The sequence below is a fragment of the Oncorhynchus nerka genome, linkage group LG27 (assembly GCF_034236695.1).
Source record: "Oncorhynchus nerka isolate Pitt River linkage group LG27, Oner_Uvic_2.0, whole genome shotgun sequence".
In the NCBI taxonomy this organism is placed as follows: Eukaryota; Metazoa; Chordata; class Actinopteri; order Salmoniformes; family Salmonidae; genus Oncorhynchus; species Oncorhynchus nerka.
The window spans coordinates 76,748,395-76,771,140 of record NC_088422.1 but is presented as its reverse complement, the minus strand read 5'-3'; the positions used below and the strand labels follow the sequence as shown (position 1 = coordinate 76,771,140).

Here is a 22,746-nt window from a genome sequence, read left to right as displayed (position 1 = left end):
TGTTCGATAAAGTTCATATTTATATCCACAATTCTCAGTTTACATTGGTGTGTTATGTTCGGTAATGTTTTGCTTCCAAAACATCCGGTGATTTTGGAGAGCCACATCAATTTACAGAAATACTCATAATAAACATTGATAAAAGATACAAGTTTTATGCATGTAATTATAGATAAACTTCACCTTAATGCAACCGCTGTGTCAGATTTCGAAAAAGCTTTACGGAAAAAGCACACCATGCAATAATCTGAGTATAGCGCTCAGAGACCAAAACAAGCCATACAGATACCTGCCATGTTGTGGAATCAACAGAAGTCAGAAATAGCATTATAAATATTCACTTACCTTTGATGATCTTCATCAGAATGCATTCCCAGGAATCCCAGATCCACAATAAATGTTTGTTTTGTTCGATAAAGTCCATAATTTGTCCAAATACCTCCTTTTTGTTCACGCGTTTAGTTCACAAATCCAAATTCACAAGGGGCAGGCACTTAGTTCAGACGGCAATTCCATTACAGTTCGTAGAAACATGTCAAACGATGTATAGAATCAATCTTAAGGATGTTTTTATCATAAATCTTCAATAATATTCCAACCGGACAATTCCAATGTCTTCAGAGAGGAAAAGAAACGCAGCTAACTCTCACGGGCGCAGGCGAGCCTGAGCTCATGGCACTCTGCCAGATACCGGTTTGAAACAGCTCTCATTCACTCCCCCTTCGCAGTAGAAGCCTGAAACAAGGTTCTAAAGACTGTTGACATCTAGTGGAAGCCTTAGGAAGTGCTAAATGACTGCATAGACACTGTATATTGGATAGGCAAAGACTTGAAAACGTACAAACCTCAAATTTCCCACTTCCTGGTTGGATTTTTTCTCAGGTTTTTGCCTGCCATATGAGTTCTGTTATACTCACAGACATCATTCAAACAGTTTTAGAACATTCAGTGTTTTCTATCCACATCTACTAATAATATGCATATCATAGCTTCTGGGCCTGAGTAGCAGGCAGTTTACTATGGGCACATTATTCATCCAAGCTACTCAATACTGCCCCCCAGCCATAAGAAGTTTAACGAACCAGACAATTTCAGAAAAGGTTTGTCTTTAATGACAAAAAATGTATGCAAACATTGAACCGTTCACAAAAATCATAGATAGTCGACTTGAACATACACAAGTATAATGGTAATTGTTCTCCATGTTGATACAGTTACAAGTGATTGTGGGTGGAATATTGACTGAATGAATCAGGGATAAGAGCGTTGTCATCTTCACACTGTCTGGGACACACTTCAATCTCAGAGCTCCATGGGCTCTTCTGGCTTCTCTGCTGCCACCTCGTCGTCTGGCTGGGCAACCTGCAGCACAACAAGAGGACATGGCATGTGCATTGTCAGGTATGGAGATAACTGAATAATGTACCGTCAATAACCTTATTAAGGCAATAACTGTTCCTCTTGACAAGTTTCCTCAGAGAAAATATTTGTATTCAACATTTGCCAAGTTGTTCCTTACCCTTCTCTGTGGCCTCTCCTCAAGGCCTTCAAGGAATGATGCCACATCGCCATCATCGTAGATGGTGAACTCCATGTCCTTGCCAACAATCCCAACGGACACATTCTAAAAGGGCAGACAGTAAATTGTCAATCTGTGAATGAACTTGTGTTCCCTTCTCTCTGAACCCCTCATGAATTTAAAAACACTGGATTAGTGTAAGAATGGCTAGAAGGTGTTTTCACATAGTAGTTATACCAGTCCATCCCATAAGGGGGAGCGAATGAGAGTCCACTTCAGGGTGAGGAGTAGATAATTGGACAGTAGCCTGATATTAAAAGTCTTAAGGTTACTACAAGCTTCACTCCGTTGATCTACGTGCACGTGGGTGCAGTGGGATTGTTGGAGCAGGGGATATGTTTTGGTAACATGATATCCTTGCCGGTCCCACTCCCATTCAAATCAAATCGGATTTTATTTGTCACATATGCCAAATAGAACAGGTGTAGACCTTAGTGAAATGTTTACTTACAAGCCCTTAACCAACAATGCAGTTAAGAAAAATAGGTGTTAAGAAATTATTTACTAAAATAAACTGAAGTTAAAAAAATAACAACATAAAACAAGAATAGAAAAATAACATAATTAAAAGAACAATAATAAAATAACAGTAGCGAGGCTATATACTGGGTGTACCGGTACAGAGTCAATATGCGGGGGCACAAGTTAGTCGAGGTAATTGAGGAAATATTTACATGTAGGTAGATGTAAAGTGACTCACAAGGGGGCGATAGCAAAGTTTTGTAATATTTTCATTTTTATTAGTAGCTAGCTGGTAGCCTGGCTAGCTGGCTTTAAACATAGGAAGCTAGCTAGCTTTTTTAACTTCCCACATCTATCTCCTTATGAAATGAATCAGATTTATAATTAAAACATATGCACTGGCAAATATTTGTATACTTGCAGGTTTAACTACTGACGGGGAAACAAAGCTTCCTGAAGCTGAGGTTTTCAAGAAAATTGTGTCAAATAGGTTCATTACTCAAGGCTTTAATCAACAGTGTACACTAGTTACGTCGGCTGTTCATTTTTTTTTTTAGAGCAGCCAAATTAGCGTGTGCTCAGCATAGCCTTTTTGTCTTCTACCAAACCAATCAGGTGGTTGTTCGACGAAACGAAGCTTCATGTCATTAATCACATGCTTCTGATATTCGTGATACAGGCATTTGCACACTGCCTCGAAGTACACTTCTTAGCGATTTTGACTCAGAATTCAGGCATCAAACGTAACATCACTAAGTGTAACCCAAAACATTATCCCAGTTTGATATGCTGCTTGTGTATTAATTCCCATATCAGCTAAAAACAGAACATCATAATGTTTTGCTCACAGAGAAAAAATCATATGGCTAGCTAGTTGGCTATAGCAGGTTATACCATTTCACACTATCCTGATAGTTATAACTTCTAAACAAAATACCTTTTTGGGTGGATTCTTGTTGTTTGATTATCAATGCAAAATAGGCTATTTTGATTAATAACCTATAGATCAGATTGAGGAACCAAGTGACAACACTGCCCCCACGGCTGCGGAAAGAATGATACGGCGCATCTCAATTTTCAGGTAGTAGAAAAGCATGTTGAATGCCGGATGGTATTACAAGAAGCAGCCCCTTTTGTGACAAAAAACGACATTCCAACATTGCGCTACGCTCTGAATCTTGCGTCTCCATAGAGCTTGCAGTAAGCTTAAGGTTTACCTTTGTGGTAAGATCTTGTTCTGCAGGTAGAGTTTCTCTCAGTCCCCGGAGGCCATGTTGAACCAGGTCATTCAGTTCACCTACAAGACAGAATGAAAGTTTTACAACGTGCTTACATCAGAAGCAGAGAAGAAAAGGCTTAAAATACTCACAGTCGAGAAAAGTGTCCATATGTCTTTCCAGATAGGTACGTGCAGACTGGGAGCGGGCCCCTATGGACATGGCCTTGCAATCAAAGTAGTTGGCAGAGGGGCAGGTCTGGAAAATGTGTGGCCCCATATCCTAGAAAAGACAGACAATATTAGATATGACATACTACTCCACTAATATTTACAGAGGAACAAACCAACCAATACATATCTTACGTCATATCCTGCGATGAGTAATCCCACACCATAAGGCCTTCTTCCATATCTCTGTGTAGGGATCTGGGTTTCTGAGTGCTAGGTCAAGGTCGATTGTCTTAGTTGCAACGGTATAATAACTTTTCAAATGATCAATACAGACAATTCATGTTAAGCATCATAAAAACTACATTTGTGGTAAAAGGATACTGCTTCCAATTAGTGTGACCAAGCGGGACACAGGGAGAGGCCGATCAAACACGAACCTGGAGTCCAGGCACTCCTGGCGCATAAAGTTGCTGAAGGAGTATGATGGAAGAGAGAAGTGTTAACCTCAGTCAGAAGAATACTGTCTAATTCTCTACAAGAATATATATATATTTTTTTACCTTTATTTAACCAGGCAAGTCAGTTAAGAACAAATTCTTATTTTCAATGACGGCCTAGGAACAGTGGGTTAACTGCCTGTTCAGGGGCAGAACGACAGATTACCTTGTCAGCTCGGGGGTTTGAACTTGCAACCTTCCGGTTACTAGTCCAACACTCTAACCACTAGGCTACCCTGCCGCCCCAATATGAAAAACCATGCACAACAGATCCTCTTACCAGAGTAGCCTTGCATCAGCAGTGAGGCCAGCAATGGAGATGCCAATATGGCTGTCGACGTGTAGTATTTTCTTCTGATGGGCAGCCAACTCGGACTGAGCTCTCTGGACAAGAACACAAAATTAGGATTAAAAATAGACTACTTTTACACTGCTTTTCATATAATCATGTTCTTGAATGCAAATGTAAAATCAATGTAAATTGTACCTTCAGAGCCACAAGCACAGCATGACTGCGAGATTTCAGACCCACTGTGGCAGATCCTTGTTTCACTGCTTCCATAGCATATTCAATCTGATGAATACGCCCCTGAAACACAAAACAGTGACCTGTTATGAGTCACAAATATTGCAGCTGAAATTGCTGACTGTTACATTACCTGTATTTGCAGACTCTTACCTGTGGACTCCAAACGGTGACATCATTGTCATACTGGTTGCGGAACTAAGAAAAATACAAAAATTAGTCTTACAATCTAGAAACATACATGTTGCTGTCGTCATAGAACAATATGTCATCATTGATTCCATAATAGAAATCAAGTTCCATTTAATGTTATCATGGAACCCATTTTTGCTCCATTGTTTATATTGGCTGCACAAAGCCCACTTTTTAATGGTAACAGTTACTTCTTACGTATCTTTAACAAGGCAATGACTCAGCTAAAATATATCTGATTTAACTAACTAGCTAGCAACACAGATTGGTCTTCACACAGTGAAGTTTGACTTCAAGTTGTGAACAACTAATCTAGGTAGGTAGGTAGGTAGGTAGCTGAATGGATAACATTAGCTAGCTAGTTAGCTACCATTGATTAAAATGTTAGCTATGTCCAATAACATTAAGAAAGAAGTTAGCTACTACTATCATATTCTACCCAAAATATGGGATAGTCACAGGTTAGGGGTGCAGCCATAGGATTTGTTGTTAGCCTAGCCAGCTATTATATTTCATTACCTTTTTCTTAACCGGTAAGTTACAGCAGCGTGGCTAGTAAGCTTAACTAAATGCTTACTCATTGCTATGGATAGCTAGCTAAGTAGCCTTTCCATCCAACTACAGACAACAGAGATTTCTGGTGCATTTAATTATTACGTTTGCAGTCACTTTTGATATATCGTACATATTATATTATTTCTTCCAAGCTTACCATGATGATAGAGCTTTCCACCAACAAGCGCCTCAGATAACCGATTAGAGCTTGATTACTTTTCCTATTGACGTCTGTGCAAAGGGGAACAAGTAGATTACAGATGTGATGTGAAATTCTTCACCAGACACTGCTGAATAAATCAGAAACCACCCACAATACACAAAGTAATTACTCAATACACCTAATGTTAAACATAATCTACAATCTCGTCGAAATCAACTATTTACTGCTGAAAATGTCGATTTTGAAGGTGCTTTCCTTATTCTTACATACATATCACTTGCTTTATCCAAATAGAGTCCTCTGATATATGTAGTGCTCTAAAGATGCGATTCCGTGGAGGAACAATGCTTTCATTTACAAAGTCTCATTAGAACACATACACAAATAGGTATTCTAAGATTAAACATATTTTCAAAAAGGAAGTGGTAGATTTCGTTAGTTGAACATATTTGGAAATCTTTCAATATCACAGGCCTGCCAGAGTAACTAGGCCTAGATAGGGGGTACAATAGCCTGGCTATGTAATTACACTATAAAAAATGTGTAATAATAATAGTAATACTACTACTATTATTACTACTACTTCTACTACCACTAATAATAATGGCTAAACGTTCAAATAATGGGCCGTATTTTTGGCCAACATGTACTTTACCGATTCTAAAATCCTAAAGAAACAGATCAAGTTGCATATCTGTTTGAAAGCAAGATTATTTGACGTTTGGATTTTGTCCAAAGTAACGGTAACCAAAATCAGGTAAATTGATAAACGCACACTTTCTTTAACCTCACTGTCAACATGTTGACGTTGTGTGGTTGTTTTTAGCTGTATAGATTATCTATTTTTGAGGTTTTCAGTGTATTTTGAACGCGTTCAGACAATGCAATTAATTGTGATTTAAAAATGCGTGCACTAAAAAATTACAAAATGTTAACTCGAGCTGATTAACTCTGACAGTCTTAGTTTTTATATAGCAGCACTCTTCTACTGACAGACCATGAGAGTGCACGGTTTGTTTTTAGTGCTGCAGAGCGCGTGCCTGTGTCGATCTGTAGTTTTTGTAGCGGATTGTCACATCTAGGCGGCGACACAGAGTCCCTTTTCTCTAAAAACAACAACATTTCACCTTTCTTTCTTTTAGTGAAAATGCTTGAGCACGTTTGAGTGACCATGGAGTGCGTTTGCCGTCAGGTAGTTGAGAGTTAATACGGCGAGAATATTGGGAGAAGGAAACTTTTCAAGGAATCCAAGGAGCTACAGTTGGAAACATGGCTGTTCGCGAAGAAGGAGAGGTTTTGCACAGTAAAATCAGGCACCACGATGGGGTTGCCAATGCAAACAGCACAGAGAGCTTCAGGAACGGCTATGTGAAGAGCTGCGTCACCCCTTTAAAACAAGTCCATCAAAGGGGATTTTTGTTTAACGTCTGTAGGTTTTGCATTGAGGACATTCTGAATTCAAAAATATTTAGAATTTCTGGCCTATACCTGGGTGCATTCGCAATTTTTGCAGTTTCGTTGCTTATTTCCAGGAGCTTGCAAAGTGACTTCAGCTTTTGGGATTTGCGGACTTTTCTGTCGGGCTTCTCTCAATCCATCAGCCCTCTCTTTAGCATAGGCTGTGCATTCTTCTTTTTGACATTTTATTTAAGGAGGAAAAAGAGGGAAAGTAATACATGTTGGCTTGTGTCACTGCCAGCATCATGTTACTTAGGGGATTTTTTAGTTTTGCGGTTTTTGCAGTGGGGAGAGGACCAACACCAGATGCAAATGATTGGCAGGTTGTTATTCGTGTTGGGGTGTGTGGGTCTCCTAACACTGATCCCCACTTTGAAACTCAAACACAGTGTTCTGATCCTGGTGTTTGCCAGTGTTGTGTGGTTGGTGTCTTTCACCAGTCTGAGCTGTCTGCCTGCACTCCTGAGACCCGTGTTTGCGTGTTTGGCGGGTGTCTCAGGCTCGCTCTTGTCCCTCTGTTTTGACCATTACTACCCGTCGAGGGAAACGCCGAATAGGATCTCCAGCAACGAGGAGAAAGTCCCTGTGATCAGACCCAGGAGAAGGTCCAGTTGTGTTTCTTTGGGGGAAACGTCGACCAGCTATTATGGCAGCTGTAAAATGCCTCGCAGACCTTCGTTACCGTGCATATCCAGAGAACAGGTAGGTCATGGGCTGGCATAAAGTTCATCATTGCCTTCATTCATTTGTGCAAAAAGTATCACTGACTGCTCAGAGTGAGCACACGTGCGCAAGAGTACACAACCTTGAACCTGTGGTCTCCAGCAAGGAGGCAATTAAACCCCATATCCAGAATGCATAGGCCTACAGTAGTCCAGACAGACAATCACCCCTACACTGCTGAACTATTCACCATCCAGGTCATTCACCTCTACTCACACCAAATAATCGTCTCTTGAAATAAACTAGTCTGGTAGTCCTGCAATAATTAAACCCATATGACTATAACATGCAGCACACACATACGTTAATTTACTTAAGTGATTTTTATTCAGACATTCTATTCTTGTTTGTTGAGAGAGTTGTGTTGATGACAGGAAAACCTGTCAAACAAGCTAAAGCGTGATCACTTATGGTAGAGTAAGCAATGCAATGATCATTATTTAGTAATACACTCACAGGCATCATTTTCATATAGGATTAGAAAATAAGTGGTTAGTGCTACATATTGACTAATCTCTAAAGTTCTCTATGAGGTTATTATTTCACTGTAGTTAGGATATGGTGTGAGGCCACTGCAATGGAAAGTGTGAGTAACATCAAGTGTATTTATTTGGCTTCAACACTCCCTGTATTCCAGGCAATATATTGTGACCATGGAAGATATTCATTCTCCAATAGTTCAAGATGGAAGACCCCCCTCCCCCCCCCCCCCCCAATAGTCAAACATCCTGTTCACACTTACATTTGATTGTAACAAACAACGTCACTGTGGCCCAGCTGAGCATGGGCCACAGTGTATTTATACAAAAAATGTACCCTTGATTTTATGAAGAAGACAACTTGATGAAATGGCCTATTATTACTTTCTTACGCAGGACCAATCATAACATTCTTTGCAGGGATGTGAAATATTGCTAACTTGCTTACATTTTCAACATCTGAGCTCCAGAACCAATTGTGTATCAGAAAGAAGCTGTTTTTGGAAGGACAGGGCCGTCCACTCTGACAGTAAATAGACATCAGGCGTTTGGCATCAAATGATCTTCCATATTTTAAAACCCCAAAGGAATGTAATTCATTTAAAGATGTATAATAACAAGCAATTTGTGTATAGAAACTTTATGGATTGCAGTTTGGCTTTATCTTATTATCAGTGATGGTATTTGATTCTAGTTTATTTGTGAAATATTTAGGCGAAATGTCACACATTAATAATAAGAGTTTTCAAATCCAACGAGGGCAAAATGTTCAGCTGACATTCTAGTGTGTGCCCTGCCCTCTCTGAACATATTAGATTAGCCTATCATATTTTTCATTGTCAATTAGATTTATCCAAATTTAGTTTTGCCTCTCTGATTCTGTCTGAACCTGTGACGTTTTATAAAAGTGACCTGCCAAATATTGTTTCAGCAATAGCCTTTGTTGTAAACTGGACGACCTTAAAGATGGAGATTATTATGAAAAGATAAGACACATAAGCTGCATAAAGGATGTTTTATTACGGTGTTGTAATAGCACACTTCACTCATACAACACAATATTGAATTTGTTCTTTGTTCATTTGACTCATTGTCCTGCAGTGGATGTTGTCAGGAATAGATTGCAGACTCAAGTCTGGATACTACCATACAGGTCTGGTCTAGCATTAATGTTGTCAGGCAGTGAGGGGCATTTGTGTAGACCAGTATTGATCAGTGAAATAAAGATGTCACTGCCTGTTGTCCAACTGTATTGACTTAACAAGAGAGGATAGGAGTGCCAGCATCACCCAAAACGTGCTACTGTCCTAACTGAAGGACCATATTTGAGTATCACAGGCAAGGACTTTAAGAGTGTGATGATGTGCACGTCAGGTTCAGTGTCCACAGTCAAGTCCTGTATGTGACTCTTTGTCATGATGTAATGTATAATAATAGTAATTAAGCCTAGCTCAAATGTGGTCTTAGCAGACACATTCAGTTTGGAACTGAAAGGACGAACTCAAACGTAATACTAACCATAGATCATACTTGTCATCCACACATGCATAGATTACTGGACTTGTTTGGTCACACATTAAATGGCACCTCATGTATCATGACATTACATGATTTGCTGGTCATTGATTCATCAGAAAATATAATATATAATATTTTTTTTTTGGGGTCAGCACATGATGCTTATGACAAATGCTGTGTGGAATGTGGAAAAGACTAACTCATGTCACTTGAAAAAAAAAATATGATTTTGATTGTGTCTTGCAACATTGGCAATGTGTAAAAATACACAATTTATATAATAACGGTTTCCACAAATTAATATTTACAAATGAACAACACCACCATATACGATCAGTGGTCAACCATATTTTGGTTTGCTTACAAAGTTTAGACACAATCCTTGCTTTTGTCCTGAAGCTCTGTTGGTATTGACATGATGGTATGCTGTGTGTCCTGTTCTGCGTTAGATCCATTTGTTGCCAGCCAGTGATGCATTTAGACCTTGTCTGTTAATTGTTTCTAGTTTCCACGCAACAGAAGTTCAGTGTTAGCTGCCAGACACATATCAATACCAACACCTTTTGATATGAGACCATGTGCAGCTGAAATCCAAATAATTTAAAGTCTTTGAAAGACAACTCTGTTTTAATAGGCCTGTCTCTTGCCGGAACTCTCCCATGATAGCTATGTAGGCCTTGTTATGGCACACTATCTCATTCTGTTCAGGGCTCTACAGTGACCTTTTTCACAAGGAGCATGTGTGCGCCTAAGTTGAAAAAATGTAGGAGCATACAAAGAAATTTAGGAGCACAATGAAAAGTATTTGAGGTAGTAATGGTGCAAGCATGACGGTCATGAATCTGAGCTCAGTGTATTTTCCACGGCACTTGGGGGGCTGCGGTATAGTGAAGTAATCATTTCAACAATTATCATCTGGGTGATATTTTTGGGGATTTCACAGCATAATTTTTTATTTATTTCACCTTTATTTAACCAGGTAGGCAAGTTGAGAACAAGTTCTCATTTACAATTGCGACCTGGCCAAGACAAAACAAAGCAGTTCGACAGATACAACGACACAGAGTTACACATGGAGTAAAACAAACATACAGTCAATAATACAGTATAAACAAGTCTATATACGATGTGAGCAAATGAGGTGAGAAGAGAGGTAAAGGCAAAAAAGGCCATGGTGGCAAAGTAAATACAATATAGCAAGTAAAACACTGGAATGGTAGTTTTGCAATGGAAGAAAGTGCAAAGTAGAAATAAAAATAATGGGGTGCAAAGGAGCAAAATAAATAAATCAATAAAATACAGTTGGGAAAGAAATATTTAGGCGCATATGCAAGTAAAATGGTTGCACTGTAGAGCCCTGCTGCTACAATTCACTATGCTGTTTTTTAAATGTGGATCACAAAGTTACACAATGCTCTTTTTGTATGTAGGCCTACATACTGTGCTTGACACTCCTTTGTACACCTACTAATACAGTTAAAATAGTTATGATATAGGTCTACTTCATTATGAATTATATAGGCCAACAAAGGCATGACTAAGGAGGACCATAATGCAGAGAAGAGAAAGTTTTACATCTCATTTGCATGTCTATCACCTCACTTTGTGTCATGTATTCTGAAACCTCTGGTATTAGGTTAGACGTTCTGAGCGTAAGACTTAGTGTCCCAGTGATGAATGATCAGTGATAGGCCATAAGCACTGATACAGTATTTCTTATTTTGGACTCTGATACCTTACATTTTTAAAGTTTGGTTTACATTGGCACATCAGTCATGTTTTTCATAAAGATACTGAAGTTTGGATTTCAGCTTGATAGTTCATGCTAAAAAGCAATGAATAGTACAGCCAAAACAGCCAGGCAAAAGAAGTCCAGATGTCGACTAGTTTGGCTCTTAAGTGTTGGACACACAGTTGGACAAACGTCTTACATTTCAAATCAGAACAAATCACTACATAATCATCAGTGTGTTATCTTATTTATTGTGTTGTTTTCAAGATTACTTGACATTCTTTGAAATTTATTGCAGTTTGACTTTAAGGGTGACATCTGTCCGCAAAACAATCCTCGCAGAGCGCAAATAGGCCTAGAACATAATACACGCAGTCGCAGTAGCCTTCTTTTTACGATGTCTGTGGGAAGGTAGGGATCATTTATGAAGAGTTTAAGTAAACAGCGTAAAAGTGCTTTGCACATGACATTGCAAGCAGCATTAGGCCTATTCCAAACTATTTAAAATGTTACTTTTCTTGGGCATCTTTGCTGACATTGTATTTCGGACATTCGGCTCATTATCTTGTAATAGTACCCTACCTCATATAGATAGTACAATTGTCATACTTTCAGGGGATGTTACTGAGGAAAGGTACATTGAATCTGTATTATTTGCTGACTAGCAAATGGCTGTGAATGTGTTGTGTCTGGAGAGCGACATTAAGCTTATGAGCGTCTTACTTGGTTGAGATTAAGGTGCCACACTCTGTCCTGTGATCTTATGATCTAGATAGTACACGACAACACCTCGGCCTCTCCTGCACTTCCTGATTCTCTTTGGAAACTTAGTCATCATACATTACGCTTGCACTTTTGAAGTGTTTTAGCCATTTGGTAGCCATCAGACCCCGTTGTGGTTCCTAAACTGATGGACTGGCTAGCTACAGTGATAATCAGTGCAACGTTTTGTGGGAATATCTCATTGATGCGCTGTCTCACGTCATGTCTGGCCTCGTTGCTTCTCCACCTGATGAGCCCAGCTAACAGGCCCTCTCCCTGGCCCCTGCCTGTGAGTCACAGCCTTCCTTCCCACAGTGTAATGGCTATGTGCTCGTCATCAGCGCAGCCTACTACGTCTTTAAACCCAACTACAGTGGCATGGACCAGAAGGTGTGTCTAGTGCTGCTTGAAATCTGTTTGACGTCTTATGCATCGTCTGTTTGACATTGAATTATTAGTTTGCGTTGCACAAACTCAAAAGAAAGCAAAACCTAACCTGAAACTGTGAACAAGGGCCTACAGTAAAACAGGTGTAAAATCCTGGCCCCAGTGGTGGAGTCTTCTCTACCTGAAATGCAATTTTGGTAACAGAAAACAGGAGATTGACAAACACATTTGCAGTGCATGGTCCTTTGAAAAATAATACAATGAACAGTGTGCCTTGACTACTCCTATAGTATAATGTGCCAATATTCCTATAGTATAATGTGCCAGTATTCCTATAGTATCATATACCTGTATTCCTATAGTATAATGTGCCAGTATTCCTATAGTATAATATGCCAGTATTCCTATAGTATAATGTGCTAGTATTCCTATAGTATAATGTGCCAGTATTTCATATTATACTATAGGAGCAGTCAATAGAACAATTAAACAATTGAGGTTTTGAACTTGTAATTGTATTAAATGCTTGATTTCTGTAGTAAGATGGACAGCCTACATGATTAGGCAGTATTATTCCTGCAGTATTACACAGTTGTTATCATGTTATTTTTTTCAGTGATAGAATAATGGTAAAATACTGCACACATGAGAACGATAGAAAGAGCATACAGTGCTTTTACCTGTATAGGTCACATTTCTCACAGAATAAAACAGTCCTACATGTGTAGCAATGTTTTCATGGAACAGACATGTTGGCCCCACACTTCCTAAAGAGTTCACACAAATGAAAAACAGTCACTTCGTCTAGGCATAAACCAAAGTCGTTGCATGTCTTTTGGGAAAATACATCCATGATTTGGTAGCATACCGTTTCTCTTTTTTTGGGTAGTGCTTGGGTGGTGTTTGGACTATCATGACAAAATCAGATTTTGTTTGTCTATTGTTTAACATGTGTGTCATTCCTGCAAAAGGGGCAGGTTGGATATCCTGTGTCGTGCACTGACATCCTGTGTCACATCACTACACTTTGTGGCATATTGGTAGGCTAGATATGAGGACAAATAGAAAGTATTTAAATAGAAAGTGATCCAAGGTTAATGAGTGACCTAAAGAACTTGTGTCCTACACACACACACACACACACACACACACACACACACACACACACACACACACACACACACACACACACACACACACACACACACACACACACACACACACACACACACAGCAATGTGTTCCTTTGACAAGGGAAACTGATTTGCTGTCCTTTGGTAACTGAGCTGTATGTTCTGTTTCTCCTGGTGTGAGTCTATGGGTAGTTGTGGCTTTATCGGTTTATCTTGAGCTCATGAGGAAGTTTGTCTGTGGGTTTGGCATTGTGCAGCTGGAGGCAAGTGGGTCGGTGTGGTGGGCGGGCGTTGACGCTTGCTGAGGGCCTGTTATCGCAGGTGTTTGGCTTCTCAGTGCATGACTGCTTTTGCTCTGAAAAGGACATGGCTGCATGGGCTCCAACAACTCCCTCAGTCACCTCCCTACTGCTCATTCAGTCCTATTGCCTCCAAATTGATTCTTAGATGTTTAAAGCTCTTTATTTGTACTCTCTCTAGCTCTGATTTGAACCGTTGATTGGGAATATTATAGCTTTGGAAACAATATATATATATATTATATATTGTCGACATGTACTTTACTATTCAGGTGGAAAATCTGGTCTTTCTCCATCTCAAACAGGAACTTTTCAGTTCAGCAGTTGTTGAATTGAGATAAATACTGTTAATAATACACATGTTGTCCTATGTCATTTCTGAACCACATTAACACAGCAAGGTGTAGAACAAGTTACAACAACCTGTCAATGAATGGGCAGCATTCCTATGCTGCTTTCCATAGTCTGACTTACATGGCTCTGAAAGTGTCAAAATGGCCTTTTGTGTTTACCAGAAAACTGATCTCCAAGTTTTCAAAACAATAAGCCGTTTTCATGTGACCTACCAGTCGGTATGTCCTGCAGTGCAGCTGTATGTATGCTGACGACCTCTGTGTGGAGTGAACACATCTGTCTGTTGTTGGTGAGATCCTTCAATGTGTCAGGCGGTCTGGGAGGGAAAGCCCTACGCAACACGGATGCTGCTGCTGCCATTTTAGAGATCTCACTGTGAACATAATGTATTAATGAAGGGATGGCCAGACTACTGATACATCATTCATGGAGCAGGATGGGAGGGATGTGTTTTTGTCTCAGCGAAGGTGTTCGTATGATTAAAAATGAAGTATCAACGGAACAAAGTGAAAACATTTGCCCCCAAGAATATGGATAGGCAAAGTCACCAAGTCATAGGGTTTCCCACAAATTACCTCAATGTTTTCCTTTTCCAAAATAGTTTACATCAGAAATCCACGGGAACTATTATCCTCACCAATTAAAGTCCTGAAAACAACCCCCAAACCATCTAGCTATAGTAGGGATGTGTAATATAGACATTCTGGGCTGACCTGATATTAAAAAGTCTTAATTGGTATTGAAGAATTTAGTGCTTATATTGGTATCTGAACATATCATCCTCCTTTCCAATCTCTGCTAGCTGTCAGTTTTTAAAAGATAGAATTGTAGAAATACACTTTTAAAAATAATCCTGACCTTAATAATTGATAAATTATTAAAATGTCAGTCGTTGGTATAAGTGTGTAACCCCCAGATGTATTGCAATGCTGTTGCACTCTTTTTCTTCATCCTCATCTGGTCCGTAATAAAAGATGGAGTAATGAGGCGTAGAGTGTTAACACTGGCCCCTGACTAAGGAAGCCAAGGCCCCTTGCCTGGATGTGACCCGCCTACAGTGTCTGTCTCATATAGAGGTCAACCGATTATGATTTTTCAACACCGATATCGATTATTGGAGGACCAAAAAAAGCCGATACCGATTAATCGTCCGATTTTTATACATATATTTGTAATAATGACAATTACAACAATACTTTATTAACACTTATTTTAACTTAATATAATACATCAATAAAATCAATTTAGTCTCAAATAAATAATGAAACATTTTCAATTTGCTTTAAATAATGCAAAAACAAAGTGTTGGAAAAGTAAAAGTGCAATATGTGCCATGTAAGAAAGCTAACGTTAAAGTTCCTTGCTCAGAATATGAAAGCTGGTGGTTCCTTTTAACATGTGTCTTCAATATTCCCAGGTAAGAAGTTTTAGGTTGTAGTTATTATCGGACTATTTCTCTCTATACCATTTGTATTTCATATACCTTTGACTATTGGATGTTCTTATAGGCGCTATATTATTGCCAGCCTAATCTCAGGAGTTGATAGGCTTGAACAGCGCAATGCTTGAAGCAAAGCGAAGAGCTGCTGGCAAATGCAGGAAAGTGCTGTTTGAATGAATTCTTATGAGCCTGCTGCTGCCTACCACTGCTCAGTCAGACTGCTCTGTCAAATATCAAATCATAGACTTAATTATAATATAATAACACACAGAAATATGAGCCGTAGGTCATTAATATGGTCAAATCCGGAAACGATAATTTCGAAAACAAAAAGTTTATTCTTTTAGTGAAATACAGAACCGTTCCATATTTTATCTAACGGGTGACCTCCCTAAGTCTAAATATTGCTGTTACATTGCACAACCTTTGATGTTATGTCCTAATTATGTACAATTCTGGCACCGCATCGATTAAATGCAACGCAGGACAAGCTAGATAAACTAGTAATATCATCAACCATGTGTAGTTAACTAGTAATCTACACATGGTTGTTGATATTACTAGTTTAACTAGCTTGTCCTGCGTTGCATATAATCAATGCGGTGTCTGTTAATTTATCATCGAACCACAGCCTACTTCGCCAAACAGGTGATGATTTAACAAGCGCATTCGCGAAAAAAGCACTGTCGTTGCACCAATATGTACCTAACCATAAATGTCAATGCCTTTCTTAAAATCAATAAACAAGTATATATTTTTAAACATGATTGATTGTTTTTTTTATAAGATAAGTTTAATGCTAGCTAGCAACTTACCTTGGCTCCTTGCTGCACTTGCGTAACAGGTAGTCAGCCTGCCACGCAGTCTCCTCGTGGAGTGCAATGTAATCGGCCATAATCGGTGTGCAAAAATACCGATTACCGATTGTTATGAAAACTTGAAATCGGCCCTAATTAATCGGTCAACCTCTAGACTCACATATGACCCTCTTATAAAGCACTACTCTTTTTTTCCCTTCTTTTTCCCCCACCTTTATTTAACCAGGTAGACTAGTTGAGAACACCTTTATTTAACCAGGTAGGCTAGTTGAGAACACCTTTATTTAACCAGGTAGGCTAGTTGAGAACAAGTTCTACTTTACAACTGCGATCTGGCCAAGATAAAGCAAAGCAATTCGACACATACAACAACACAGAGTTACAAATGGAATAATCAAACATACAGTCAATAATTCAGTAGAAAGTGTACAGTGTGTGCAAATTAGGTAAGATAAGGGAGGTAAGGCAATAAATTGGCCATGGTGGCAAAGTAACTACAATATACCAATTAAACACTGGAGTGATAGATGTGCAGAAGATGGATGTGCAAGTAGAGATATTGGGGTGCAAAGGAGCAAAATAAATAAATACAGTATGGGGATGAGGAGGTTGGATGGGCTATGTGCAGTGATCTGTGAGCTGCTCTGACAGCTGGTGCTTAAAGTCAGTGAGGGAGATATGAGTCTCCAGCTTCAGTGATTTTTGCTGTTCGTTCCAGTCATTGGCAGCATAGAACTGGAAGGAAAAGTGGCCAAATTAGGAATTTACTTTGGGGGTGACCAGTGAAATATACCTGCTGGAGCGCATGCTACGGCTGGGTGTTACTATTGTGACCAGTGAGCTGAGATAAGGCAGGGCTTTACCTAGCAGAGACTTGTAGATGACCTGGAACCAGTGGGTTTGGCGACGAGTATGAAGCGAGGGCCAGCGAATGAGAGTGTACAAGTCGCAGTGGTGGGTAGTATGCGGGGCTTTGGTGACAAAACGGATGGCACTGTGATAGACTGCATCCAATTTGTTGAGTAGAGTGTTGGAGGCTATTTTGTAAATGACATCACCGAAATTGAGGATCGGTACGATGGTTTTACGAGGGTATGTTTGGCAGCATGAGTGAAGGATGCTTTGTTGCGAAATAGGAATCTGATTCTAGATTTAATTTTGGATTGGAGATGCTTAATGTGAGTCTGGAAGGAGAGTTTACAGTCTAACCAGACACCTAGATATTTGTTGTTGTCCACATATTCTAAGTCAGAACCGCCCAGAGTAGTGATGCTGCACGGGCGGGCAGGTGCGGGCAGCGATCGGTTGAAGAGCATGCAAGAATGCGAGAATTGAACCCGTGGCACCCCCATAGAGACTGCCAGAGGTCCGGACAACAGGCCCTCCGATTTGACACACTGAACTCTATCATAGAAGTAGTTGGTGAACCAGGCGAGGCAGTCATTTTAGAAACCAAGGCTGTTGAGTCTGCCGATAAGAATGCAGTGATTGACAGAGTCGAAAGCCTTGGCCAGGTCCATGAATACGGCTGCACAGTAATGTCTCTTATCAATGGCGGTTATGATATTGTTTAGGACCTTGAGTGTGGCTGAGGTGCACCCATGACCAGCTCTGAAACCAGATTGCATAGTGGAGAAGGCATGGTGGGATTCGAAATGGTCGGTGATCTGTTTGTTAACTTGGCTTTGGAAGACCTTAGAAAGGCAGGGTAGGATAGATATAGGTCTGTAGCAGTTTGGGTCTAGAGTGTCTCCCCCTTTGAAGAGGGGGATGACCACGGCAGCATTCCAATCTTTGGGAATCTCCAGCTTTTTGGATTTGGATGAAGGAGAAATGGGAGAGGCTTGGGTGAGTTGTTGTGGGGGGTGCAGGGCTGTTGACTGGGGTAGGGGTAGCCAGGTGGAAAGCATGGCCAGCCGTAGAAAAATGCTTATTGAAATGTGCAATTATAGTGGATTTATCGGTGGTGACATTGTTTCCTAGCCTCAGTGCAGTGGGCAGCTGGGAGGAGGTGCTCTTATTCTCCATGTACTTTAGTGTCCCAGAACTTTTTGGAGTTTGTGCTACAGGATGCAAATTTCTGTTTGAAAAAGTTCGCCTTAGCTTTCCTAACTGCCTGTGTATATTGTTTTTTTACTTCCCTGAAAAGTTGCATATCACGGGGGCTATTCGATGCTAATGCAGTACGCAACAGGATGTTTTTGTGCAATCAGGTCTGAAGGGAACCACGGGCTATATTTGTTCCTGGTTCTACATTTTTTTGAATGGGCCATGCTTATTTATGACCGTGAGGAAGGCACTTTTAAAGAATAACCAGGCATCCTCTACTGACGGGATGAGGTCAATTTTTTTCCAGGATACCCGGATCAGGTCGTTTAGAAAGCCTGCTTGGTGAAGTGTTTTAGGGAGCGTTTGACAGTGATTATTCTACATGCTATCTTACACTTGACACCCCTCTCCCCATCAGGCCCTTTGAGTCTGCTTTCTCTCGGCCCCTGTCCCACAATGTCCAGCAGCCACATTTTAAGAATAGAAGTAACTGTATTTAAAGAAATGACACGCACAATTAATACAAATAATAACACCTCACCTAAATCATGCTCTATGGCAAGATTCCTCATCTTTTTTAATGGTTGGACATAAAAGACTGTAAAAAAAAAATATTCCCACACAATAGAGATAATAGTGAAGACATCAAAACTATGAAATAACTTTTAAGACATGAAGGTCAGTCAATCCGAAAATGTCAGGAACTTTTCAAGTTTCTTCAAGTGCAGTTGCAAAAACCATCGTGCGCTATGATGAAGCTGGCTCATATGAGGACCGCCACAGGAAAGGAAGACCCAGAGTTAACTCTGAGGCTGAAGATAATTTGATTAGAGATACTAGTCTCATAAATTGGCAATTAACTGCACCTCAGATTGCACCTCACAGAGTTCAAATAACAGACACATCTTAACATGAACATTTCAGAGGAGACTGTGTGAATCAGGCCTTCATGGTTGAATTGCTGCAAAGAAACCACTACTAAAGGACACCAATAAGAAGAAGATACTTACTTTGGCCAAAAAACACGAGCAATGGACATTAGACAGGTGGAAATCTGTCCTTTGGTCTGACGATTCCATATTGAGATTTTTGGTTCCAACCACCGTGTCTTTGTGAGATGCTTAGTAGGTGAACGGATGATCTCTGCATATGTGGTTCCCACCGTGAAGCATGGAGGAGGAGGTGTGGGGGTGCTTTGTTGGTGACACTGTCTGTAATTTATTTTGAATTCAAGGTACACATAACCAGCATGGCTACCACAGCATTCTGCTGCGATACACCATCCCATCTGGTTTGCGCTTAGTGGGACTAACATTGGTTTTTCAACAGGACAATGACCCAAAACACACCTTCAGGCTGTGTACGGGCTATTTTACCAAAAAGGAGAATGATGGATTGCTGCATCATATGACCTGGCCTCCACAACCACCCGACTTCAACTCAATTGAGATAGTTTGGGATGAGTTGGACCACGGAGTGAAGGAAAAGCAGCCAACAAGTGTAGCATATGTGGGAACTCCTTCAAGACTGTTGGAAAAGCATTCCAGGTGACTACCTCATGAAGCTTTTTGAGAGAATGCAAAGCTGTCATCAAGGCAAAGGGTAGTCTACTTTGAAGAATCTCAAATATAAAATATATTTTGTTTAACACTTTTTTTGTTTCCAACATGATTCTAAATGTGTTATTTCATAGTTTTGAATTCTACTATTATTCTACAATGTATAAATATAGAAAAAAAATAAAAACCATTGAATGTGTCCAAACTTTTGACTGGTACTGTATATATGCAAGCAAGGTATGTTTTAGTCAAACATTATTGTATGTCTGTTTGGGCTTCTTGCGGTCAATATGCAGTCTACAAATGATTTGTAATTATGTTCCGCCCCCCTGACCATTTGCTCGTGGCTGAATTTAGTTGATGATCCCTGCATTATGGATTTGTTTTGTCTTGTAGTAAGATATTCCAAATATGATCTCTACAATCTCCTGCAATTTAACTTCAGTCACAAAAACTGTCAAATGATGATGTTCCGCTTTGTGTCATTACAGAAGCATTTATACTCAGCTCTGATGGACAGACCCGTAATTATGCTGTCGACATTATCCTTCTGTTTTCCACATCCCACTTTGACTCCAACCCATGTGTTGATCAGGTCCTCTCTGCAATTCAGGGCAAAATGACTGTTTCTATAATAATCTAATTAAACACCGTTATTTAAAAGAGCATAGTATGAGCATAGTATGTCGTATGAAGGATGGCGTTTCAATGTAATATTCTAAAATATCCTGTCAGAACAGTTACGATGTTCCTTGTCCGTATGGAGAGAGGGAAGGGTGATTTAAACCTGGTCAGGCGAGGGTGAACCATAGATGGACCCCTGTTTGTGTGGTGTTAGTGCTCCTGGGTGTTTTGGGAGCCAGGCAGGGGTAAATAATGCTCTTAATTAACTAACTCTTAACTATACACATGAGGACAGTGCAGCAGGCTGCATATAGAGAAAGCAATAGAGAGGGGGGGGGAGGGAGGGAGGGGGAGGGAAGGGGGAAGGGAGGGAGGGAGGGGAGGGAGGGAGGGAGGGAGAGCAAAGCGGCGGAAAAGCAGAGCATCTCTCAGCTGTCACGTTCTCTTGCTGTAAAGCCATGTGGAATGATATAACATTGACGTCACTACCCAGTGACGTACGAGTGTGACTGAAAAAAAACAACAACGTAGTTTTACTAATCGCCCTGTAGAATTTAGTGACTGCCTCTAGCTTCTGATGAGAAGGGGAGAAAATGCACGGAGGAAAATGCAAATACTATTTAACGTTGTATGTAGGATCGTTTAAATTAGTCAAATAAAATGTATAATTTATCATAATTTTTTACATTATTCTTGAGAGACCAAGGCGATTTCTTTTTTTCTCACTTTGAATTCTGTTTTTGTTGTTTTTTGTAAATATTTTTATGAAGATGAACATGAATTGAATAGAGCCAACTACCAAGTGTTGATAGTTGATGGTCATTATATTTAGCCTAAACTGATTGTAAAATTGCTTGAGTGAATTTAACAAATTAGTGCTCTGATTTGACAAAGATGATGGATGACGTGTGTAATATCTTAAGTACTCTATATTTTGAGACATTTGGAGACAGTTAATGTTTTTCTATATAGTAATAGAATATGTCATTTACGTGCATGTTTCTGGAATATGGAACATAGTTTATTTGATTAAATATTAAAATAAGGCTACAACATGTCTTTAGTCGTTCTTTTGATAATTTCTAGCAATTCTGTGATTCTTGACTAAGGAAAAAATATATAGACCTACTTGTTGTTGTCTGTGATCCATCTAACTTATTTAGTCTATCTCCTCAACTCATTTATTTCTGCGTAGTCTCAGTACATTAGCTCCTATTGTGCTCAGCTGTAGTGGGCCCAGAGATAAGGGGCTCCTGAATGACTGAAAAACAAGTCCTAGAAAGCACTGATAGGATGACAAAATACAACAGTCTGCTGGAGCTAGCTACAGTATATTGCTTATGGTGTTGAATTACATGTTCTATAATACCAAATACACCTTTTAATCTTTCACTGTCAATACTATTAGGATGTTTTGTGAACAGAAATCCACAAAGACAAATATTGTAGCCTAACATTTGCTTGATAACAATGTAACATGGTTCTCTCTTTTTTGGAATAGTAAACGTTATTTTTTTATTTATTTTTTTACTTATGTAAAATGTTGGACTAAGGAAGTGAGTCACTCCTGCCTTGCACAAGTAAACGCATGAGTGGTAATCAAATTAGACCTTAAATTAAGGCCACGACACTACTCAGGCCTTTTCACATCACACATGGTCAGGACATTGCTGCTGCACGCAAACACACACACACACACACACACACACACACACACACACACACACACACACACACACACACACACACACACACGCACAAGCAGCAGGCAGGGCCTCTCCAATAAGGGCAGTAGACATACATCGGTCTAATCAGACACAAGACCTCAAAGCTTCCTATAGTCAATTTTGAAATATACATGACTGACTTATGCAAAACATATTAAGCAATAAATGGTAAAAGGAACAGATCTTGTTACATGAATCATTTTTGAACTAGATAGATAATGGATAGGTAATAAAGGTAGCACATCTCTTCCAGTGGCTATGAGTGAACAGATCTATCCAATATTCACAGTTCTTGACTGTATATCTGTTCAGTGTGACT

At 39.7% G+C, this 22,746-nt stretch overlaps 2 protein-coding genes across 2 annotated transcripts in view; one reads left to right on the top strand and one right to left on the bottom strand.

The window, feature by feature from the left end:
• Window positions 1-1,089: 1,089 nt before the first annotated feature.
• LOC115111133 (proteasome subunit alpha type-1-like) lies at window positions 1,090-5,472 on the bottom strand. The gene is made up of 10 exons (XM_029637009.2): window positions 5,359-5,472; window positions 4,608-4,652; window positions 4,416-4,517; window positions 4,209-4,312; window positions 3,813-3,901; window positions 3,624-3,694; window positions 3,411-3,540; window positions 3,259-3,338; window positions 1,520-1,624; window positions 1,090-1,362 (listed from the first exon to the last, which is right to left on the bottom strand). The coding sequence occupies exons 1-10, from the start codon at window positions 5,359-5,361 to the stop codon at window positions 1,303-1,305; spliced, it is 789 nt and encodes a 262-aa protein (XP_029492869.1). The 5' UTR covers window positions 5,362-5,472; the 3' UTR covers window positions 1,090-1,302.
• A 988-nt stretch (window positions 5,473-6,460) lies between these two features.
• LOC115121140 (cGMP-inhibited 3',5'-cyclic phosphodiesterase 3B-like) overlaps window positions 6,461-22,746 on the top strand; it is a 129,412-nt gene continuing 113,126 nt past the window's right edge. Inside the window, exon 1 of the mRNA XM_065012014.1 lies at window positions 6,461-7,524. Coding sequence (XP_064868086.1) covers window positions 6,634-7,524 — 891 coding nt within the window. The 5' untranslated portion in view covers window positions 6,461-6,633. The remainder of the gene's footprint in view (window positions 7,525-22,746) is intronic.